The sequence below is a fragment of the Pipistrellus hanaki genome (assembly GCF_964339955.1).
Source record: "Pipistrellus hanaki genome assembly, chromosome: 3".
In the NCBI taxonomy this organism is placed as follows: Eukaryota; Metazoa; Chordata; class Mammalia; order Chiroptera; family Vespertilionidae; genus Pipistrellus; species Pipistrellus hanaki.
In genome coordinates, this window is record NC_140505.1 from 170415409 (window position 1) to 170437206 (window position 21798).

General features: G+C 49.6%; 2 protein-coding genes across 3 annotated transcripts; one reads left to right on the forward strand and one right to left on the reverse strand.

Annotated features, from left to right (window-relative positions):
* Positions 1-273: 273 nt before the first annotated feature.
* LRRC23 (leucine rich repeat containing 23) lies at positions 274-14177 on the reverse strand. 2 transcript variants are annotated; one of them, XM_084878039.1, is made up of 8 exons: positions 14064-14177; positions 5770-5943; positions 5576-5685; positions 4847-5100; positions 3919-4049; positions 3142-3278; positions 1141-1435; positions 274-545 (listed from the first exon to the last, which is right to left on the reverse strand). In XM_084878039.1, exons 2-7 carry the CDS (start codon positions 5893-5895, stop codon positions 1174-1176), a joined length of 1020 nt encoding a protein of 339 aa, XP_084734165.1. In that variant the 5' UTR covers positions 5896-5943; positions 14064-14177; the 3' UTR covers positions 274-545; positions 1141-1173. The 2 variants fall into 2 exon arrangements, with proteins under 2 accessions (XP_084734165.1, XP_084734166.1); XM_084878040.1 differs by lacking the exon at positions 5576-5685.
* Positions 14178-19351: 5174 nt separating this feature from the next.
* On the forward strand, positions 19352-21788 carry SPSB2 (splA/ryanodine receptor domain and SOCS box containing 2). The gene is made up of 3 exons (XM_084878066.1): positions 19352-19483; positions 19740-20486; positions 21438-21788. The coding sequence occupies exons 2-3, from the start codon at positions 19823-19825 to the stop codon at positions 21563-21565; spliced, it is 792 nt and encodes a 263-aa protein (XP_084734192.1). The 5' UTR covers positions 19352-19483; positions 19740-19822; the 3' UTR covers positions 21566-21788.
* The last annotated feature ends 10 nt before the right edge of the window (positions 21789-21798 follow it).

Here is a 21798-nt window from a genome sequence, read left to right on the forward strand (position 1 = left end):
AGTCAGGAGCCTCGGGCAGAGGCGCATGGAGGAGTGCGGGTGGGGGGCCGGTGGGGGCCGATGGGGGTGCAGTGGGGGAATGGGAGGGGGAAAGTGATGCGTGAGGGATTGGGGGCGACCCAGAGCCTGCCTTTTCCAGCGCCCACGCACGCTGCTGCCCACGACCCGACCCCCTGGAAAGTAACTGGCACAGCCGCAGAGTAATCTGATGCCAGAGGCCCGCCACAGCCAGGAAAGCCCGCGATAGGCTCTCCCGTACCCGGTCAAGTCACAAAAGTATCAAAATATCTCTTTATTCGAAAACTGAGCTGTTCCGCAGGCAACTGGATCTGCCTGAAGATGCCCACTTTTAGGCTACAGGCAGAGCTCGAGCCCACCCACCCCTCTGCCCAGGTGCCCACACAGAGCCTGGGCGGCAGGGCAGGTTGTGATGAACCCCAGGTCAGGGCTGAGAGGTCAGCCGCTGTCTCCGGATGAGGGCGTGCCTGTGGTGGGTCCTGCCAATGGAGGCTTCTCAGGTCTTGGGGGCCGGTGTCTTTGATCCCCTGGAGGAAGGAACAGAAGTAAACCCTCTGGGCCCACTGCATTCCCACTGCTGCCTCTGCCCCCATCTATGCCCAGCCGCTACACTTCCCTGGGCTCATCTGCTCAGCGCCTCTGCCTCACCCTGCTCTCCTTTCTCTCCCTTCCCCGTGTCCTGTTATTTTTAGTTTCAGATTTTTAGTGCAGGCTCTTGCTCTGCCGCCTTCTCTCCTAGGCCCAGCTGCATTCCTCATACACCACCACCACCTCTCCTCCCCCCCCCCCCCCCCTTGCTGCAGCCCTGGCCTTCGCAGCTGATCCTCTTTAGCTCAGTTTTGGCTGCCACCTCACACCAACAGCTATGCCTCCCTCCCCAATTCTTTTCATGTATTCTTCCGGCTTCCTGATGTATCTCCTGAGCCTTTCCTCAGCTCCTCCTAAGTCCCGCTGGTCTTTCCTCCTCACCCTGAGACACCCCCTGACCCCTAACTCTCATCTCTCCAAGGGTTGTCTTTGATTCATCCCTTCCTCACCCACCTCCTCCCACAGCAGCTTTGCTCTCCCCCTAAGTGCCAGCCCCCTGGCCTCCTCTGCCTGCCTCCCTGCTGGCTTCCTTACAATCCGTGATGGCGAGAAGAACTGCTGCTGCATCTATGGCTGGTCCAGTCCCATATCACCCTCAGCATCCTGCTCCTGCTCCTCCCTCATCCTCTGGCGAATCTCATTGGCCTCAGCCCGATCCTCCTCCTCAAAGAATTCCTTGTCCAGACGTTCCAGTTGTGGTATATGCACCAGGGCCTCCTGGCGGTAGTCAGTCTCATCTGTACACGGGTTGTCCAGCAGCACCAAGGCTCGAAGCTTGGGCAGGTTCTGGAGCTTGGTGAGCTCCTGCAGGTTGGAGATCATATTGCCCCTGTGGGTGCAGTCAGGAGGGGTTCATGGGAATGATGATCTTGGAGGCTAGCTGCCATGAATTGAGCTTCTGGGGGACTCTCCCATGGGCTCCAGCTTCCCTAGAAACACTGTGGATCGGTCTGCCAAGCATTGCCAGATTTGCTGCAGAATTGCTGTCCTGTCCTGCTTCTGTCCTTCAAGGAATCCCTAAGTACCATATTCTATTCGGTGATGTGTCCTATTTATCCTTTTGGAGCAGCAAAGCTAGGTCACAACCCCGTCTTGTAGTTGGGGAGGAGGGGGGAATCTCCCTTGCAGGGACAGACTTCTGTGTCAATCACACCTAATCAGAGGTTAGAAGGACTTGGGGCAGTGAAAAGGGTCTGGGATTGAAGCTCAGGGTAGTGAGTGCTGTGTCGTGCTCCCCACTGGAAGGAACCTAGAGGTGAGGGTGGGCTGGGGCCTCCCAGCCTGAAGAACAAACTTCATCTTCTAATATGTCTCCTCGAACAGTTATTTTCATGTGTTTGCTTCAAGCCTTTATGAAATCAGGTTTAAATGTTTCCATTTTATCTCAATGGAGGTGCTGAACCTGACGCCGTATTTCTCACTGGGAGCACTGCATGCACTTGGTGCTGGACTGCCCTGTGCATTGCAGGAGGTTTAGCTTCTTTGGCCCCAGAGGCACCTCCTAGTCGTTGAGACAATGCAGCTCCACTGCTTTTACTTCCAAACTCCCCAGTGAACAGCCACTGAAAAGGGTCCACCATCCCTGCCTAGGCTATTGACAGGAACACAGTTGCCCCTCCACCTTCCAGACCAAGGTGGCAGAGCTGATTAGCAAGAGATTGCTCCATGAATTAAATTAAGGTTGGAGTTGGGGTTCAAGGTGCAACCACCTCTCCTACTTGGAGATTCTGTTCTGTTTCCAGGGCCAGCCTTTTGTGTGTGTGTCTGTTTAAAATATATATTTATATATTGATTTCAGAGAGGAATGGAGAGATAGAAACATAAATGATGAGAGAGAATCATTGATTGGCTGCCTCCTGCATGCCCCATACTGGGGACCAGGGATCAAGCCCACAACCTGGGCACGTGCCCTGACCAGGGATCAACCGGGAACCTGGGAATCAAACAGTGACTTCCTGGTTCATAGGTTGATGCTCAGCCACTGAGCCACGCTGTCCAGCTCCATTGCCAGCATTGACTAAAGAGGCCTTGTTGACTAAGGAGGCAGTTTTCTTACGTCTTTGCTTAAGGAAACACACACAAAATCTTCCATCAGGCAAGAATTGCTGAGAGAAAATCTTTGATCCTGAGTGCTTTACTATCTAGAGATTCCCTTTCAAATATTCTCTGCTCACATCTGAGCACATCTTATGTTTTATATAAGGAAAGGAACCTTATAGGTGGGGCTCAGGATAAGAGGGACTATCTCTGGTGTCTTTAAATGTTCCTGAAACACAACACAGGAGGCGACATATAGCACGTTCTCAATAACTGTGGGTTGAATGCATAAGGACTTGGGGGTCTCAGGCAATAAAGATCTCAGTGTTATAATTAAGATTGTTATAATGCAGAAAAAAGTAAGGAAAGGAGGGATGAAGATCAGGATGGAGGATGAGGTGAGAATCTGAGAATGGGCTAGGATTGGGGGATTGGGACTGGGAAGAACACAGTCAAAAGCTGCTCCTGATGAGGGGAAGGAGCAAGGTGGGTGCATACCTCAGGTTGAGGTACTGCAGTGCTTTCAATTCCTCGGAGAAGCCAGTCAGACTGTCAATCTGGTTGTCTCTAAGATGCAAGGTAGTGAGGTTCTTTAGGTTATCCAAGCCTTCCACCCTCTTCAAGAAATTCTGGGCCTAGATTCCAGGATACAGTAGATATATTGGGAGAGGGGAGAGGAATAGGGAAAGAAGAGAAGTCAGAAAGAGATGCAGCAGAAGAGGAAATCTACTAAGAGGTAGATAGGGACGGGTCCCCAAGGGAGTAGAGATGGGTAATGAGAGTAAAGAAATCCAGGAGAAGCTGCCCGACCAGAGAAAGGTCAGCAGTAACTTCCTACTGACTGTTCATCCCACCAAAGCCACCTCTGATTAAGGAGGCAATATTTTAACCCACCCGGGTCTCAGAGCCCCACTGCTCTTCTGAGGAGAAATCACTTCAGCCCCACCCTGCAGTGAGGAAGCTCAAGAGTCTAAATGACTAGACATTTAGGTGGCCTAAATGTCTGATCCTCAGTTATGGCACATGATGCTGCCACCTCTGTCAAAGCAAACTGTTTCTGTGTTACCCACACATGGTGTGTTACCGGCGATGCCAAGTGGTTAGCCCCTTGTTTGTTTTAACTTTGCTTCGCCCCAGCATCTGGCATCTCAGTAAATGATGCCAATTATCATCATGATGACAAAGTTAGTAGCTGAGCCTAGAAGCCAGGCAATCCTGGCCCCCAGCACAGTGCCATCTTCCCTGCACCACCCACCCTCTGACCCAGGGAGCTACCAGGAAGAGGTTCTTCAGCATAGGAAGATTGATTCCTATTGTGGTTTCCAGTTGGTTCCCTCGAAGCTCCAGTGTGTGCAGGCTGATCAGCTTTTCGGGGTCCAGACCTGTCACCGAGCGGATGTGGTTCCCTGAGGAGCAGGAGGGTGTCTGGAGTGCACAGTGCCACTCCGGAATGTTCAGAGCGAGCCTGAGTGTCGGGAGCCTCCGCATCTTTCTCTCCAGTGCCAGTTGGATATGAGGAGAGACAAGTCCACACTTAACACCTCAGGGGCCCTGGGCCAGTGTCTGGTGGTCCAGGGCCTGAAGGACTTGTCCACCCAGCAATGACTGACTAACTCTCTCTCCTTCCCCAATTCTGCTCAAATGTTAGCTTTTCAATGATGCTTGTCCTAACCCAGTGGTCGGCAAACTCATTCGTCAACAGAGCCAAATATCAACAATACGATTGAAATTTCTTTTGGAGCCAAACTTTTTAAATTTAAACTTCTTCTAATGCCGCCACTTCTTCAAAATAGACTCGCCCAGGCCATGGTATTTTTGTGGAAGAGCCACACTCAGGGGGCCAAAGAGCCGCATGTGGCTCACGAGCCGCAGATTGCCAACCACGGTCCTAACCAATCTGTTAGAAATTGCCACTTGTGCCTCCATTCCTTTTACCCTAATCTATTTTTCCCATAGCCCATATCTCCCTTAACTTGCTGAATAAATTTACTTATTGTGTTTGTGTTCACTGTCTGTCTCCCCCATCTAGATTGTAAGCTGCCTGAGAATACCTCCACTACATAGAACTGCCATAATGAGTCAGAATGTGCCTGAATGAATGAGTACAAATTGCTGGGTGGCACAGCCAAGGACCACACTACTCACTGCTGTTGGCCGCAGGCTAGGAAGGAAGGAATCTGTGTAGCCCATTCCTCGGACCCACCTTTGAGATTCAGGATGCTCAGACGAGGATGAGTGATGCCCTCCGTGTCAATGATCTGGTTATAGGCAAAGCTGGCAATCTGCAGGTAAGGCAGTTCATTCAGCTGGGCGCTCCGCAGCCGGTTGCCATCAGCCTTGAGCCAGAGCAAGTGGGTGAGGTGATTGAGTGCGGACACGTCTGTCAGATGGTTCTCAGAAATATCCACATAACGCAGATGGATGTAGTTTCGCAGCAAGTGGATGTCTGTCAGTTCTCTAGGGGATGGAAGAGGCCATGGCGAAGGGTGAGAATCTAGCAGGGACTGGCAGAGATGCTGAAGCAGAAGGCAATATGGAGATGGCTTATAAGGGGGAGAAGAATGGGTGACAGATAGGAGTGAGGAGGAGATGAGAAGGTAGATGGATCCTTAATAGTGGCCAAGGACCTGTGTCTTTGAAGAGCTGAGACCTTACACTCAGAAGGACAAGTGAGGAAGTCCAGCAGGAATCCCACATTCCCTCTCACAGCCTTCAATCCTCAGGCCAGCCCTGAGGCAGGGAGTCCTGGGCTCCTGAAAAGTAAAGTTGACCCTTCCCTCCCACTGGTCCAGGATGTGAGAGATCCAGACTCTCAGAGAGATCCAGACTCTCAGCTGAAACTCCCAGGAATGAGGGTGAAAAAGGAGACTGGACCCTACAAACTCATTTCTCATCTTCCCCCCACCCCCCAGCTCCCTACCCCGCAATGCACCTTTCTTTAACCTCCAGCTTGACATAAGCATGGGCCAATCCATTGCCGGTCTTACAGAGCAAAGAAAGCCCTTCCTTCATCATGTCCTCAGTGAGGGGGGTCGGTATCCACTGCAGGAGGAAGTGCAGTCAGGCATCCCTTTCCAGCCCAACCCTCTCCTTAGCCCTAGGACCACTCCATTTCCATGCTCTCACTTCCTCTGATAAGTCTTCCTCCTCTTTCCTGTCTTCATCCCATTCTTCTGTCTCCTTATCTTCGTCCTCCCTGTCCAGATCTTCCTGGTCTGGCTCAAAATCTTCCAGATCTTCTTCATCTGACATCTTTCTTCCCTGCTGAAGGCTGGCGTCGGATCAAGCTGGGTCCTCGACCTGAGAAAGAAGGTCTCCTCAGCCCCTGCCAACCCTCAGCTCTCTCACCTCCACCGATGGGGTACTGCCCCTCCCATCACCTTTGATCTCTTCCCAAGTATGCTTCTTTCCTCATCCCTATGAGCATCTCATTTTGACTCCCAACCTCCACTCCACATTTCCCATCAAGGACCCCCTCTCTTTCCAGGATGCCTTTCCAGAAACCTGAGACCTTTCTGCCTTTCCCAATGGCTCCAACTCTCCTCCAGCAGCTGTCTCCCTGCTTCCTGGACTCCCCTCCTCTTCTCTCCTTCCCCCCGCCCCCCTGCAATTCTTCCCATCTCCATTTTAAATTAAGCCGCGTCCTCCTCCACTCTTCCTTACAGACCGTCCCTTTCCCTTTCAGCCCTAAGCCCTGCTCCACTCCTGTCTTCTAACTCTCCCACAAGCTTAGCCCCCTTCCCTATCCCCTTGGGACACCAGCCTGACAGTCTCTAATCCTCCCACCCAATCCTCCTTCACAGAAAGGGAGCGGACTCTGGCTCCGCTCAATTACAAGCAATGCTGGAGAGGCCTTGGCCCCAGTGAAAGATTGTTTTGGAAGATGGGAAAAGGGGACGGAGGCGTTGTGTATTGTTGTTATGACAACGGGGGGGCGGGGCACTGGACATCCGCAGTTGACAACCGTTGAGGAGGAGCCGCCACTAACTGAACCGGGTCAGTTGATAAGTTACAAACCCACTTTCTCCAACCCAGGAACCCGGATGAGGGGCGTTAATTGGTGGGGGGAGAGGGGGAGGAGGGATGGAGCAGTGGGCGGGGCTTAGAACTGTGCAGAGGTAGGGGGAGGGGAGGGGCTGTCCATTACATCACCTGAGACCTTAAAGGGACAGGACATCAGCAATGCAAAGTATTGTGAATTCAAAAGAAACACAAAAGGCGGGTAAAGAGGGACAAAAATACCAAGGTAAGTGGTCTCATTCCGCCATCCCCACCCAACCCCGCCCCCATAGGTCCCGTCCATCGTTACTTTCAGGCCGACTTCGGATTGGAAGCCCAGGCCCAAAGTATCCTAGAGACCTGAGTTGGAGTCTTGACAGATCTGCAGTTTACTAGCAACTTACCTGACTCCACTTTCTCTGTAAAATCGGCTTAACTATACCAACTGTCGGGGACTAAGCATGAGTCTAATCTACCCTAAAGTGCTGTACAGATTGCTAAACCCAGTTTGGGAACAATTTACTCCTCATCTCCTGAACTAGTTTGGCACAAACCTTTTGGGGAGAAAATCCAACATGTGACCACTAAAACACTCACACAACGTTGTTATATTAAATAATCAATGAGAACTGATAAAGCCAAACCCAGGCATTCAGGCCTGTGTGACTTGTTGAAGGAGATGAAGAGAGGGAGGCTGAGTTGCAACAAATATTTGGTGCCAGACATTGTGTGAGGTGCCTTTACAAGTGATATTTAATCTCCACACCAGTCCTGTGAGAGAGATATTTGAAAGAAGACCCAGGGAGGTTAATATTTATGACACAATTCCTGCCTGGGGAAAGAAGGGCGGGTACCAATCTTGTGGAATTCTGTATAATAAGAGAGGAATATACTAATTATTCATTATGCCATGAGGTGTAACAACCGAATGTGTAATTACTGGATAACGGATCTGCAGGAGGGTGGGGCAGCGGAGAGCTACAGGAGGGGGCAGGGCAGCAAGCTATGAGGTGGGGGGGAGAGAGAGGGCAGGGGGGAGCTACAGGAGGGTGGCAGCGACCTACTGGTGCACGGATTCATGTGCAGAGCTATCAGTCTAATTTATTTATTCTTTTTTTAAAAAAAAAATTATTTTTTATTTTATTTATTTATTTAATTATTTATTATTTTTAAATATATATTTTATTGATTTCTTACAGAGAGGAAGAGAGAGGGACAGAGAGTTAGAAACATCAATGAGAGAGAATCATCGGTCAGCTGCCTCTTGCACACCCCCTACTGGGGATATGCCCGCAACCAACGTACATGCCCTTGACCGGAATCGAACCCGGGACCTTTCAGTCCGCAGGCCGACGCTCTATCCACTTAGCCAAACCGGTCCCGGCTATTTATTCTTTTTTTTTTTTTTTAATCTTTTTTATTTTATTGATTTCTTACAGAGAGGAAGAGAGAGGGACAGAGAGTTAGAAACATCAATGAGAGAGAATCATCGATCAGCTGCCTCTTGCACACCCCCTACTGGGGATGTGCCCGTAACCAAGGTACATGCCCTTGACCGGAATCGAACCTGGGACCTTTCAGTCCTCAGGCCGATGCTCTATCCACTGAGCCAAACCGGTTTCGGCTATTTATCCTTAAATATGTATTTTATTGATTTTTTACAGAGAGGAAGGGAGAGGGATAGAGAGCTAGAAACATCGATGAGAGAGAAACATCGACCAGCTGCCTCCTGCACATCTCCCACCGGGGATGTGCCTGCAACCAAGGTACATGCCCTCAACCGGAATTGAATCCGGGACCCTTCAGTCCGCAGGCCGATGCTCTATCTACTGAGCCAAACCGGTTTCCGCTATTAGTCTAATTTAAATAAAACAAAGTAAGCTATTATGTGATTAATTGTGAAATCATTCATTACAGATAGTAAAGTAATCTGATGGAAAATGTGGTGGGCTGGACATCAGGAAATATTACCTCCAGCCCTCCCTGACCAGCTTGGGTAATACTGTTAACAGACAAATCTGTTTTAACATAGGTTTGTTAAGCACTCTGCACCAGGATGTGCCTACTGGGGAGGTAAGGGCAGTGAAATAGTGTCCCTGTCTTCAAGGGCCTTCCAGTCCGGTGACAAGGTTAAGTAAACAAGTATTAATTCAGTACAATGAAACAGATGTCACAATAATGACACCCTTCACATACAGAGCTTTTACGAAGTGCCAGGGGTCATTTTATAGTACATGTGTTTTCATAATACCCAGTGCAGAGTCCAGACAGAGGAAGCACCTTTGGGAAGGCCTGGGACAGAGAGAGCTCAGAGGCTGGGCAAGGAGAGCAGGCAGCTCTGCTGGCTGGAACGGTAGGTGCACTTAAGGGGTGAGGTAGGAGCAGCAAACAGCAAGCACACTAAGGAATGACGACTTTGTCCTGAAAGCTGTGAGGAACCATTGGGGTGTGGTTTTGTGTTTCATTGGCAAAGACTGAATCTGCCCTGTGCAATGAGAGCTAGACACGCCATCCTTCCTGATGAGACACTTCCCCAGTAGCTGGTTTAAATAGAATCTCATTGGACTATAAAAGTACTAATTTAATTAAAATAAAAATAGAGAAGTGCATAAGCGGAATATGAGAGTCCATGATCTTGCCGAAACCGGCTTGGCTCAGTGGATAGAGCGACCACCTGCAGACTGAAGGGTCCCAGTTTCGATTCCGGTCAAGGGCATGTACCTTGATTGCAGGCACATCCCTTGTGGGGGTGTGCAAAAGGCGGCTGATTGATGTTTCTAGCTCTCTATCCCTCTCCATTCCTCTCTAAAAAAATTCAATAAAGCATATTTAAAAAAAAAAAGAAAGTCCATGATCTCTCTCAGCACCACTCTCATTTTTAAATAAAGTTAATGTATTAATAAACATATTTTAAGGCCAAAACCGGTTTGGCTCAGTGGATAGAGCGTCGCTCTGTGTACTGAGGGGTCCCAGGTTCGATTCCGGTCAGGGGCATGTACCTTGGTTGAGGGCACATCCCTTGTGGGGGGTGTGCAGGAGGCAGCTGGTCGGTGTCTCTCTCTCATCGATGTTTCTAGCTCTCTATCTCTCTCCTTTCCTTTCCTCTCTATAAAAAAATTAATAAAATATATATTTTTAAAAACATATTTTAAGAACAAAAGTTGTATCAATCATACATACCGTTCATCAACTGGGTTATTGACATTTAATAAAATGTGTTGGACATCTTTCATGTCACTAAACATACATTGAGTGACCAGATTATTATTATCTCTGAACGCATAATAATCTGGCCACTCAGTGTATAACCTATATAATAAAAAGCTAATATGCAAATTGTCCCCTTGACCAGGAGTTCGACCAGCAAGCAGGCCGGCCAACTTGCCCATGTCCTCGCCCCCCCCTCCCGCCAGGCTGGCCAGACCTCACCTATGCACGAATTCATGCACCGGGCCTCTAAAAAATATATATATATATATATATATATATATATATATATATATATATATATATATTACACACACACACACTGAGTGGCCAGATTATTATTTATTATGCATTCAAAGATAATAATAATCTGGCCACTCAGTGTATATCTACCTCTATCTTTATATAGATATACTAGAGGTCTGGTGCACTGATTTGTGCACTGGTGGGGTCCACTGGCCTGACCTGCACCCTCTTTCGATCCAGGACCCCTTGGGGGATGTTGGACTGCGGGTTTCTGCCTGATCCCCGCAGACCAGGCCGAGGGACCCCACTGGTCCATGAATCCGTGCACCTGGCTGGTTTCAGGCAAGCCTAAGGGACCCCATCAGTGCACCAGGCCTCCAGTATGCATATAAGATCTTTGGTTAATTTCCTCACATCCTCCTCCCTTCCCCCTTTCCTCTGAGATTCATCAGTCTGTTCCATGTTTCCATGCTTATGCATTGAGTGTCTTCCCCCTGGTGGTCAATGTGTGACATAGCTACTGGTCAAATGGTCGAACAGTCATTTAGGCATATATATATATATATATATATATATATATATATATTTCAGAGAGGAAGGAAGAGGGAGAGAGAGAGAGAAACATCAATGATAAGAAAGAATCATTGATCGGCTGCCTTTTGCACCCCCATCTAACTGGGGATTGAACCTACAAGCTAGGCATGTGCTCTTGACTGGAATCGAACCTGGGAGCCTTCAGTCTGCCGGATGACACTCTATCCATTGAGCCAAACTGGCCAGGGCAACCTCTTTCTTTTTTATAGTGCCTAGTCTTCCATTCTATGGATATACAGTAATTATTAAATTATTCCCTATATGGATATTAACTCTAAAAATTATCTATATTATAAACAATGCTGTAATAAAAAATCCTCATAGATATATCCTTACTCTTCTGCATAAGTACTCTGTAACAGTACTTTTTAAATTGTAATGTGCATTGGAATTGCCTGAGTATCAGATTAAAATGTGGCTTCTGACCCTGCAAGTGATGCCAGTGCTGCTTGTCCACAGAACACACACTGAGTATCATGGCTCCGTGGGATACAGTCTTAGAGGGTACAACTTCTGGTTCAGAGGGTATGTACTTAACTTTGCCAATCATAATAGGTCGAAAAATAGATATGTCACTATTTTATTTATTTTTAATGTATATCTTTATTGATTTCAGAGAAGGAGAGGGAAAGAGAGATAGAAACATCAGTGATGAAAAAGAATCAGTGATCAGCTGCCTCCTGCACAACCCCACTTCGATTGAGCCTGCAACCGAAGTACATGCCCTTGATCAGAATTGAACCTGCCACCCTTCAGTTTGAAGGCCAACACTCTAACCACTTAGATATATCAGCCAGGCAGTTTGCATTTTATATATATATATATATATATATATATATATACACACTGAACCAAACTGTCTAGGGCAAGTTTGCATTTTTTATTATTGCTGAGGTTGTTTCTTTTTTAAATGTACATGTATTTGTTTATATTTATTTTGCAAATTGCCTTTTCATATCCTTTTTCATGTTCCTGGTATGTCATTAATGTTTTAAGTCGATTTGTTACTCTTTTTGATTTTGATATTAACTGTGGCAGAAACTACCTCTTGCCTATGTGATATTCATTCTTCCCTTTTTTCTCCCTCACAGAATTGTTCATTAATATATAACTAACATACCATAAAATCCACTCATTTAAAATGTACAAGTCAATGGCTTTTAATATGGTTCAGTGTTGTGCAACTATCACCACAATTAAATTTAGAACATTTTCATTACCCCAAAAAGAAGCCCTCTACGCTTTAGCCATCATGTTCCAATCCTCCCTTCCACTCCTACTCCTGGCAATCACTAATCCCCTTCTGTCTCTATAGATTTGACTATTTTTTACACTTTATGTAAATGAAATCATACAGCACATGGTTCTTTATGACTGGCTTCTTTCACTTGGTATATTTTCAAGGTTCATCCAGGTTGTAGTCCATATCAGTATTTCATCTCTTTTAATTGATGAACAATATTTCATTGTATGGTTTTTAGTTTTAAATTTATCTGAAATAATTTTTGTGCATAGTGTGAGGTAGGGATCTAACATTTTCCCAAAAAGTAAGTCAGTTTTCCCAACACATTCATTGATCAATCCCATCCTTCCCTATTGATTTGAAATGCCATCTTTATCATTATCTATCATTATATATACAATTTCTGAACTATTATTTTCCATTGATTTATATATGTCTGGCTATTTCTGCTTTAGTACCACACTGTCTTAGCTATTGATTTTTTCTGCATATCTCTCTCTATATAAAAGGCTAATATGCAACGTGTCCCCTAGGGAGTTCAACTGGGAGACTGGGAGTTTGATCACTTGATATGAAGTGCACTGACCACCCGGGGTCAGTATGTAACAAAGGAGGGCCCCAGCCCGCAGCAGGAGGCCCTGATCCTCCCTGATCGCCAGCCAGGCCTAGGGACTCTACCCATGCATACATTTTGTGCACCAGGCCTCTAGTCTATATACACTGAGTGGCCAGATTATTATGATCTCTGAATGCATAATAATCTGACCACTCAGGCTGAAACCGGTTTGGCTCAGTGGTAGAGCATTGGTCTGCGGACTGAAAGGTCCCAGGTTTGATTCCGGTCAAGGGCATGTACATTGGTTGTGGGCACATTCCCGGTAGGGGGTGTGCAAGAGGCAGCTGGTCGATGTTTCTCTCTCATCGACGTTTCTAGCTCTCTATCCCTCTCTTCTCTCTGAAAAAGTCAATAAAATATATTTAAAAAAAAAAATCTGACCACTCAGTGTGAATATACAATATATGTATATATATATTAGAGGCCTGGTGCATGCAATCGTGCATGGGTGGAGTCTAGCCAGCCTGGCCAGGGGGAGGGGACATGGGCGGTTGGCCATCCCCAGTTAGGATTCACTAGAAAGAAGTAGATGTCTTAAAGGAATGTTTTCTTTAGGTGGAAAAAAAACTATAAAAAAAAGTTGAATCAGTATTTTAAAAATTAGCAAGGACAGCCCAGCTGGCTGGCTCAGTGGTTGAATGCCACCAGGAAGTCAGGGTTAAATTCCCAATCAGGGCTCAAGTGGGTGCAGGCTCAATCCCCAATGTGGGGGTGTGCAAGAGGCAGCTGGTCAATGATTCTCATTCTTGATGTTTCTATATCTCTCTCCCTTTCCCTCTGAAATCAATTTATATATATATATTTTTTTTAAATTAGCAAGGTGAAACAAAAGGGTATTAGATTTGGCAAGTAAGACTTTTTAAAATTAGCAAGGAGAAACAAAAGGGTATTATTTGGCAAGTAAGACTTTCCGATGACTGGCTGACTTAGGTAGGCGTGGCAGAGGCATTGGTTGTTTGCAGTGAGTGTGCTCTTTGTATGCAGTTTCTAACCTAACCTGGGTCCCTACTTGCAGCCTCCCTACTTGCAGCCTCCCTCCTGCAGGGTGAAAAGATCCTCTCCCATGGAGGGTCCCTAGGCTGAGCTGAAAGCAGAGGGAGAGGGAAAGCAAAGAAAAAGGATGGAGGGAAGGAGCCCTTTAAGTGTAAGGAAGCGCTCGTCCCTCCCACTTCTCTCCGCAGCCGGGGCTACAGCGGCAGTTCTGCCGCCGGCTCCGAGGCCCCGCTTCCGCCCCAGGGCCTTTGTTCCGGGACAGAACCTTCCAGACGCGGACGACGGCACCGGAAGGAGGTTGACTGCGCGGAAGCGGCGGTCCAGGGCAGGGCCCTAAGGTAGGGACTCCCGGCTCCTTCGCGGCGGGCGGGAGAAGCGGGTTGAGAGGCCGCCCCAGCACCGGCCGCCGCCGCTAGAGGGCGCACGAGTCTACCGGGCAGCAGCCCGTCCGCCCACGTGACCGCCTTCCCGCCCACGTGACCGCCCGCCCCTCCGGAGTCGGCGCCTCGCCCGCGCGGTTACCCAAGGGCTTGCGCAGCTCCGGGCGCGGCTGACATTCTCTGGAGTCGCCAGCTAGTTACCGCCCTTGCGTCTTGCAGAATAGCTTGTCGTTTAACCTTTCCAAGTCTCGGTTGAGGAATCTGTAAAAATTGGGATATCTTTGTTGTAAGGTTTAGATGAGATGTGCGTGTTTCATCAGAGACATTTAATGTGAGTCTGCAGTACCCATTAAATAGGGCAGGAGGCCGCCCGCCGCCCTTCCTCGGGAGGGTGAGATGGTGGGCTAGACTGTTCTCCTGGCACCAGTTCTGGGCCTCTCAGTGTGTGTATCTTGTGAAGCTGACTGTGATTCTGGTGTTTTGTTTTAAAAACAAGATTCTAGTGTTTTAAGACGCCATTTCTCCTATAACAGTACCATCTGAAGGCATTCCAACCACATGTACAACAATCCCTTTCCATGCTGGAAAAAACAGCTTACTTACCCAAGGGGGGCGCCATCTGCCCCAACCAGCCTCAGATCTTTTCACCCTGCAGGAGGGGGGCGGAGGGGGGGGGGCGCCGGGGGGGGCGGTGCCCATCTCTAGGTGGCACATAAATACGACCTCATGAAATCCACACATAGCCAAAGTCGGTTTGGCTCAGTGGTAGAGCGTAGGTCTGCGGACTGAAAGGTCCCAGGTTCGATCCTGGTCAAGGGCATGTACCTTGGTTGTGGGCACATCCCTGGAAGGGGGTGTGCAAGAGGCAGCTGGTCGATGTTTCTCTCTCATCGACGTTTCTAGCTCTCTCTCTCCCTTTCTCTCTGTTAAAATCAATAAAATATATTAAAAAAAGAAAAAAGAAAAAGAAATCCACACATGCAATCAAAATTCAACAAATTTGTGAAACCAGGTCATCAAATTCTATAACTACTCCAGTGACAGCAAAGTTCATGTGATGAGTTTATTTTTTAATTGATTATGGCATCACATAATTGTCCTCATCCTCCCATTCACACCCCAAACCCCTCCCCACGTTTGCCCCCACCCCCCTGTTGTCCATGACCACTGGTTAGGCTTATTTGCATGCATATAAGTCCTTTGGTTGATCTCTCCCGATGACTCTTATTTTTTTTGTATAGCAAAGATGGAAATTTATTGAAGAACATGTACCGACTCCTCCTAGGTGGAGAAGGGGAAAGAATCTCACAGCACAGACTCCCATGCGGGAAGGGTGATAGGGTCCCCTGATAACTTCTTTAATGAAGACTGAAAGAGCACTACATTTATGCCTGGATAAAATGAACCAGAAATCTATTACTAACAATGGCAGTATGTGGCAAGAAAAAAAAGGGGGGAGGGGCGTGGAGAGGAGGAAGAAAGCTCTTGGTCTCAAGTCACAGTTCACACCTCCTGCCAGAGGAGACAGCCTTTGGATGGGAGGATTTCCCAACCAGCCTCAGATGGCGTAAGAGTTTTAGAAACCACTTTAACCTCAAAAACGTGCAAACTGTTGGTGAGGCTGATTCTGTGGAGGAACAGGCAGCAAAATCCACCCAGAGCTATTGAAAAGAATTACTGGCCAAAGGGCTGTCTTCCAGAATATAATGAACCTGGTATCTTCTAGAAGGAAAATGCCCAGCTGCTTTTGTGTCCAAACTATTATAGATATACAGGGTCCTAGTCTGAAGGTAGCTAATGCCCTTGTGACCGCCCCTCCCTCCATCTCTCATGGTGGCAGTGTAGCTCTGTATTTACTAAAGCGCAATATGTTCTGCAGGGATACAGACCTCTGTACTGTAAAAGAAGACACAATGTTCTTGCTCGTACCGTAGAAATCAAATGCAAAATCCAGGGTTGCAGCATTGTCCTGAGTTGGTTTTAGAAGTAGATGGGACCTCAAAGAGAAAGGCCTTGGCTTCAGTGTTGCAGACAGCAGACAGCAGTGCCATGCCAAGGTACCATGTACTTTGTGTTTATAAAGACATTGAAGTCTTCCTCCGCACAACATCACCCCAGCCCTCACTCTGCTGATCTAAGCTTGATTTGCTGCTTCAAAGCCACATCAGGAGGCTGAGATTCCTCCTCAGAGCCAGGACTGCTTACCTCAATATGGTAATAAGCTGGAAGAGTTGGAAATTCTTCAGTATTGCCAGTTGCATCCTTTATATTAAACAGACAGGAAACAATCAAGCCTAAAACAGTCCATGCATTTTGGGAAGACTGTGTTTAGGATGTTAAGGAATGAAGCTCGATGTTTCATTGTGGCCTAGCAAGTGGATAGTGGTGGCTTGTGGAAGAAATAGAAGAGCTTCTTAAAAAAAAAAAATTTATTTTTTCAGAGAGGAAGGGAGAGGGAAAGAGACAGAAACATCAATGCTGAGAGAGAATCATTGATTGGCTGCCTCCTGCACGCAATCCAGGCATGTGCCCTGACCAGGAATTGAGCCATGACCTCCTGATGCTCAACCACTGAGCCACACTGGCCAGGCTTGAGAGCCACACTGGCCAGGCTTGAGAGCCCTGATAAAAACCTTGAGGACCTGGCATAGCGTACACATGCCCTCTCCCTTCTCCACCGCTGCTGCTTCTGGTGCTGCTTGTGTGCGCCTTTGGTGCGGACCTGGTACCTCTTTGGTGCAGTGGCAGCTGAGGAGACTCCAGCACTGGTGTGACCAACAAGAAACCCAAGGAAGGAGTTAAGACTATGTTGAAGGTGGTGGGGCAGGATGGTTCTGTGGTGCAGTTTAAGATTACAGGGCATACACCACTTAGTAAACTAATGAAAATCTATTGTGAAGGACAGGGTTTCTCAATGAAGAAGATCAGATTTTGATTTGATTCAATGAAAATAGGAAAAGAAAAAAAAAAGAAAAGAAAAAGCTTGAGGAACTGATAAAATCCCCAAAAGACAAAGATATGATGAACAGGAAGAAAAGACCAGTTCAAATCTATTATACAAGGATGTGTTGAAGTGTTCCATACTGCCAAATACCTAAATGACTTAATTCTGAATAAAAGTGCTCTGTGAAGAGAAACCTGAGGAAATTACATGTGGCTAAATCTATACATTGTAAATTTTTATAAACCAGCAATTGTGCACATAAGAGTACAGAATTCATGAGTGTGCTCATAAAGAGAGATCGATATTTCAAACATCACATAGCTAATTAGTGGCACAGCTTCACTCACAACCAATGAAATGAGCGCTTAGGTCCACCAAAAGCCTTGTACAATACTGTACCTAGCTTTCTCTATACTAGCTACAAACTGGAAACAACTCAAATGCCCATCAAGAATAGACACATTGTAGTACATATATACATGGAATACTGCTAAACATTGAACATAAGGAGCTACTGTTTCATATAACATGGATGACTCACAGACATAATATTGAGAAAAATCAGCCAGATACAAAAGAATGCATACTTTATGGTTTCATTGAAGAAGAGGCAAAGCTAATCTATACTGATAGAGGTCAAATAGTACGGACCTTTCGGGGTATAGTGTTAGGGAAAGGGCAAGAAAGGAGCCTACAGGAACGCTGGAGATACACTTGATCTTGAGGCTGGAAATGGTGGTCACGTAACATATAAATATAAAAATTCATTGAGCAATTTACAGTTAGTGGACTTTACATGTGTTACATATGAATAAAAAATAAAAAGTTAATATTGCTTGTAGCATTATGGAATGTTTGAGCTGTTAACAAATGTTTGAGCAGTTCAAGGTCCAGTGGCAACAACTGGTGGACACCATGTTTTAAACAGTCAGCTACTTCCCAGGCTGAACTGGAGTGGCTATAGTATAGGCTTGCTTCATCCACTGGGTTATACACAGGTCCTGCACTATCCATAGTCCACTATCCACAGTCATTATTTTTGTTGTCACACTGACAAGAATATCCAGGTTGAGTGGATGACAAGCGTTCAGGTTTACATCTTTCTTATTAACATGCTATTAATATGCTTCCCCCCCCCTCTTTAATTAATATATAAAAGCCTAAGCAACCAAACAACTGAATGACTGAACAACAGGTCGATCTGTCACTATGACGAACACTGACCACCAGGGAGAAGATGGTCAGTGCAGGAGCTGACCCCTGGTGGTCAGTGCGCTCCCACAGCGGCAGCAGATGCTGGGCTCACGGCTGTAAAGCGCAGCTGTGGCTGCGTGAGCCTCTCCTGTCTCCCCTGCAGTGCTACTGAGCCGCAGCGGGGCCAGGATGAGCGGAGTGGTATGGTGCCTGGCCCAGGCTCAGGCTCCTCCTCCTTCCGGGCTGTCTGCTGCTTCCTGCACTACTACATCCCTGGGGCAATGTCGGACTGCCTGTTTAAACCCTACAATCCCCTAGGATCCGGCCAAACTGGCAGTTGGACATCCCCCAAGGGGTCCCGGATTGCAAGAGGGTGCAGGCCAGGCTGAGGTACCCCACGGGTGTACAAATCCGTGCACTGGGCCTCTAGTATATTATAAAATTTTGCCCTGCCCAAGTGGCTCAATTGATTGGATACTCATCTGGTACACAACAAAGTTGCTGGTTAGATTCCCAGTCAGGGCACATACCAGGCTGCGGGATCCATCCCGGGTCAGGGCGCATGGGTAGGCAACAGATGGATGTTTCTCACATCACACAGCTAATTTCGGAGTGGCATAGCTTCACTCACAACCAAGGTCTTTTTTTTATAATATATATATTTTATTAATTTTTTACAGAGAGGAAGGGAGAGGGAGAGTCAGAAACATGGATGAGAGAGAAATATCAATCAGCTGCCTCCTGCACACCCCCCACTGATGGAGATGTGTCTGCAACCAAGGCACATGTCCCTGGCCGGAATCGAACCCGGGATCCTTGAATCCTCAGGCCCACGCTCTGAGCCAAACCGTCACAACCAAGACCGTAACCACTCCACTCTCCCAATGAGACCCACAGTTTAGGAAAGGATGGACCAGCCTGGAGACCTGTGACACCTACCACTCCCAGCCGGAAACATAGGGTTCGGAACCTCCGGCTTAGAACCGGCTGACTCACAACTGACTCAGAAAGAGCCCTGCCCGGAAACGGTGGCCCCGAGCCCAGGACCATGGGAATGGAGGTCAGCACGATGGAAGGATCCCCTGGACCCCGTGCCCCTCGTCCCTAAGGGCTCAGGACGTGGCTACCCAGGTGGCTCCCAGGAGAACGGACCCCCAGAGACCCCAAAGCGACGCAAGAAAAGAGACTAACGGCTCCGGAGGGCCTCCCAGGGGCGGGGCCTCGGGGCGGGGCGCGGCGGGGTGACACCCTCCCCCGCCCCCTCCCGCGAGGGCGCCGCGATGGGGCGGGGCCGTGGGCGGGGCCAACCCGGGGCGGGGCTTGGAGGCGGAAGCGGCGGCGTTCGGCGCCCCGCGCCCCTCAGTGACTTAACGCCGGGTTCCTGCTCAGGCCCGGCCTTCTCCCGGCTTGGGGAGCCCAGCGAGGTTCGGGGCCCACGGGGGACGCGGGCACGGGGCGGGCGGGAGAGGGGGACGGCGCCCGGAGCGGCCCGGAGCGGGCGAGCTCTGGGGAGACCGCCACCGATGGGCGAGGGCGGGGCGATGGGCTGAGAGCTGGGGGCCAACGGAGAGGGAGGAGCGGGGCCGTGGGCCAACGGGTGGGAGGATGGGGCGCTTGGGCGAGGAGCCCCCCGCCGGGTCCCCTCACTCGACAGTCTCTTCTCCCCCAACTCCGTTCCAGGTCCGTCCCGAGCCGGAGCGCAACTTGCAGAAGAGAGACGCCCCAGCGAGCCTCTTTCGGGGAACCCTCCAGCTCCTCGCCCCATGGGCCAGACGGCCCTGGCGGGGGGCAGCAGCAGCGCCCCCGCCCCACAGGCCCTGTACCCCGACCACTCTTGTCCCAAAGGCTTGGAGGAGCTGCTCTCCGCTCCCCCTCCGGACCTGGGAACCCAACGGTGCCACGGCTGGAACCCCAAGGACTGCTCGGAGAACATCGAGGTCAAGGAGGGGGGCTTGTGCTTTGAGCGGCGGCCCGTGGCCCAGAGCACCGACGGGGCCCGGGGGAAGAGGGGCTACTCGAGCGGCCTGCACGCCTGGGAGATCAGCTGGCCGCGCGAGCAGAGGGGCACCCACGCCGTGGTGGGTGTGGCCACGGCCCGCGCCCCGCTGCAGGCCGACCACTACGCGGCGCTGCTGGGCAGCAACAGCGAGTCGTGGGGCTGGGACCTTGGGCGGGGGAAGCTGTACCATCAGAGCAAGGAGCCCGGGGCCCCCCAATATCCACCCGGACCTCAGGGTGAGCAGCTGGAGGTGCCGGAGAGGCTGCAGGTGGTTCTGGACATGGAGGAGGGGACTCTGGGCTACGCTATTGGGGGCACCTACCTGGGGCCAGCCTTCCGCGGACTGAAGGGCAGGACCCTCTACCCAGCAGTAAGCGCTGTCTGGGGCCAGTGCCAGGTCGGCATCCGCTACCTGGGCAAAAGGAGAGGTGAGGCCTGGGGTAGGTGTGGGAGAGTGTTCTGTCACTGGCGGCCGTGGTTTGGGTTGGAAACTCGACGCCTTTACAAGGGGAAGGGAAGGGGTTTTCATCGGACCCCTTACTCAGTGCCAGGAATGGCTAAGGGTCTTCACAGCTCTTACCTGATTTAATCCTCCCAACAGCACAGAGGTAAAGGTGAGGCTTGGGTACGCAATTTGCCATTAAGTGGTGAGCCCCCAGAATGGAGGGAGGCCCTCCGGGGATTAGGGCTTTACCGGGGCTGTCAGCTCCTGGGTCACAGGTGCAAAGGGTTAATGGGTGCTGGGCTGGTGTACAATCTCCAAAGGAAGAGGACAGGCGGTGCCAGGCACCCAGGGTGCGTACTAGATTCCCCGGGCTCTGACCTGTGACACATACATGCCCACTTCCTCAGTCAAACCCCAGGAAGGAGCCATTGAGCCCTCCCTCCCCCCACCTGGAAAGAGCAGTAGGCGCAGGGTTTGGGGTGGAGCTGAGGGGGAAGGACCTCCTTAGGGAACCAATGGGGCCTGGCTTTAGAGCTGCTGGAATCTAACTGTTCTCTGCAGCTGTAGTCTTAGCAGAGGCTGGGCACCTCTCCTCCCATCACCCATGGTGAGCTGTTGAGTGTAGGTCTGTCCTTCCTTTCACCTCATCAGCCCCATTCCCAAGGCCTCTCTGGATCAAAGCCTGGGCCAGCTCCACCCCCGTCAGAGCCCCTCGCCCTGTTGCTTAGAGGGCCTCAGCTGGAGCTTCACCCCCAGCTTTGACTGGGGGTGTGATGCCTCCAACCTTGAGAGCAGATGCAGAACTTCAGGGTGCATTAGATCTCTCAACCAAGGTAGGAGCAGGCTCGGAGCAGGAGAGTGGAAGGGACCCTGGAACTTGAGGATGTCTAGCTGGCGGCTGCACCCCTAACCTTCCCCTCCTTCTCTCCCCCAGCGGAGCCACACTCCCTGCTGCACCTGAGCCGCCTGTGCGTGCGCCAAGCCCTGGGGGCTACCCGGCTGGGCCAGGTATCTGCGCTGCCCTTGCCCCCTGCCATGAAGCGCTACCTGCTCTACCAGTGACCCCGTGACACCAGATTTGGGGGCCTTGATGCTACACCTCCCCCAGGGTACTGCTGGTTGGACCAGCTACTTAAAACCAGTGAGGCTGGGCCCCTAGCTCCAACCCAGGCTCTGGGGAACCGAACACCCAGCGGATGAAGAGGAGCTGTTATTCCAGACTGTGGCGCCTGGTACACAAGATGGTTTTTTCCCCAAGTAAAAATAATGAGACCTGCTGTTTGCAAAAACCTGTT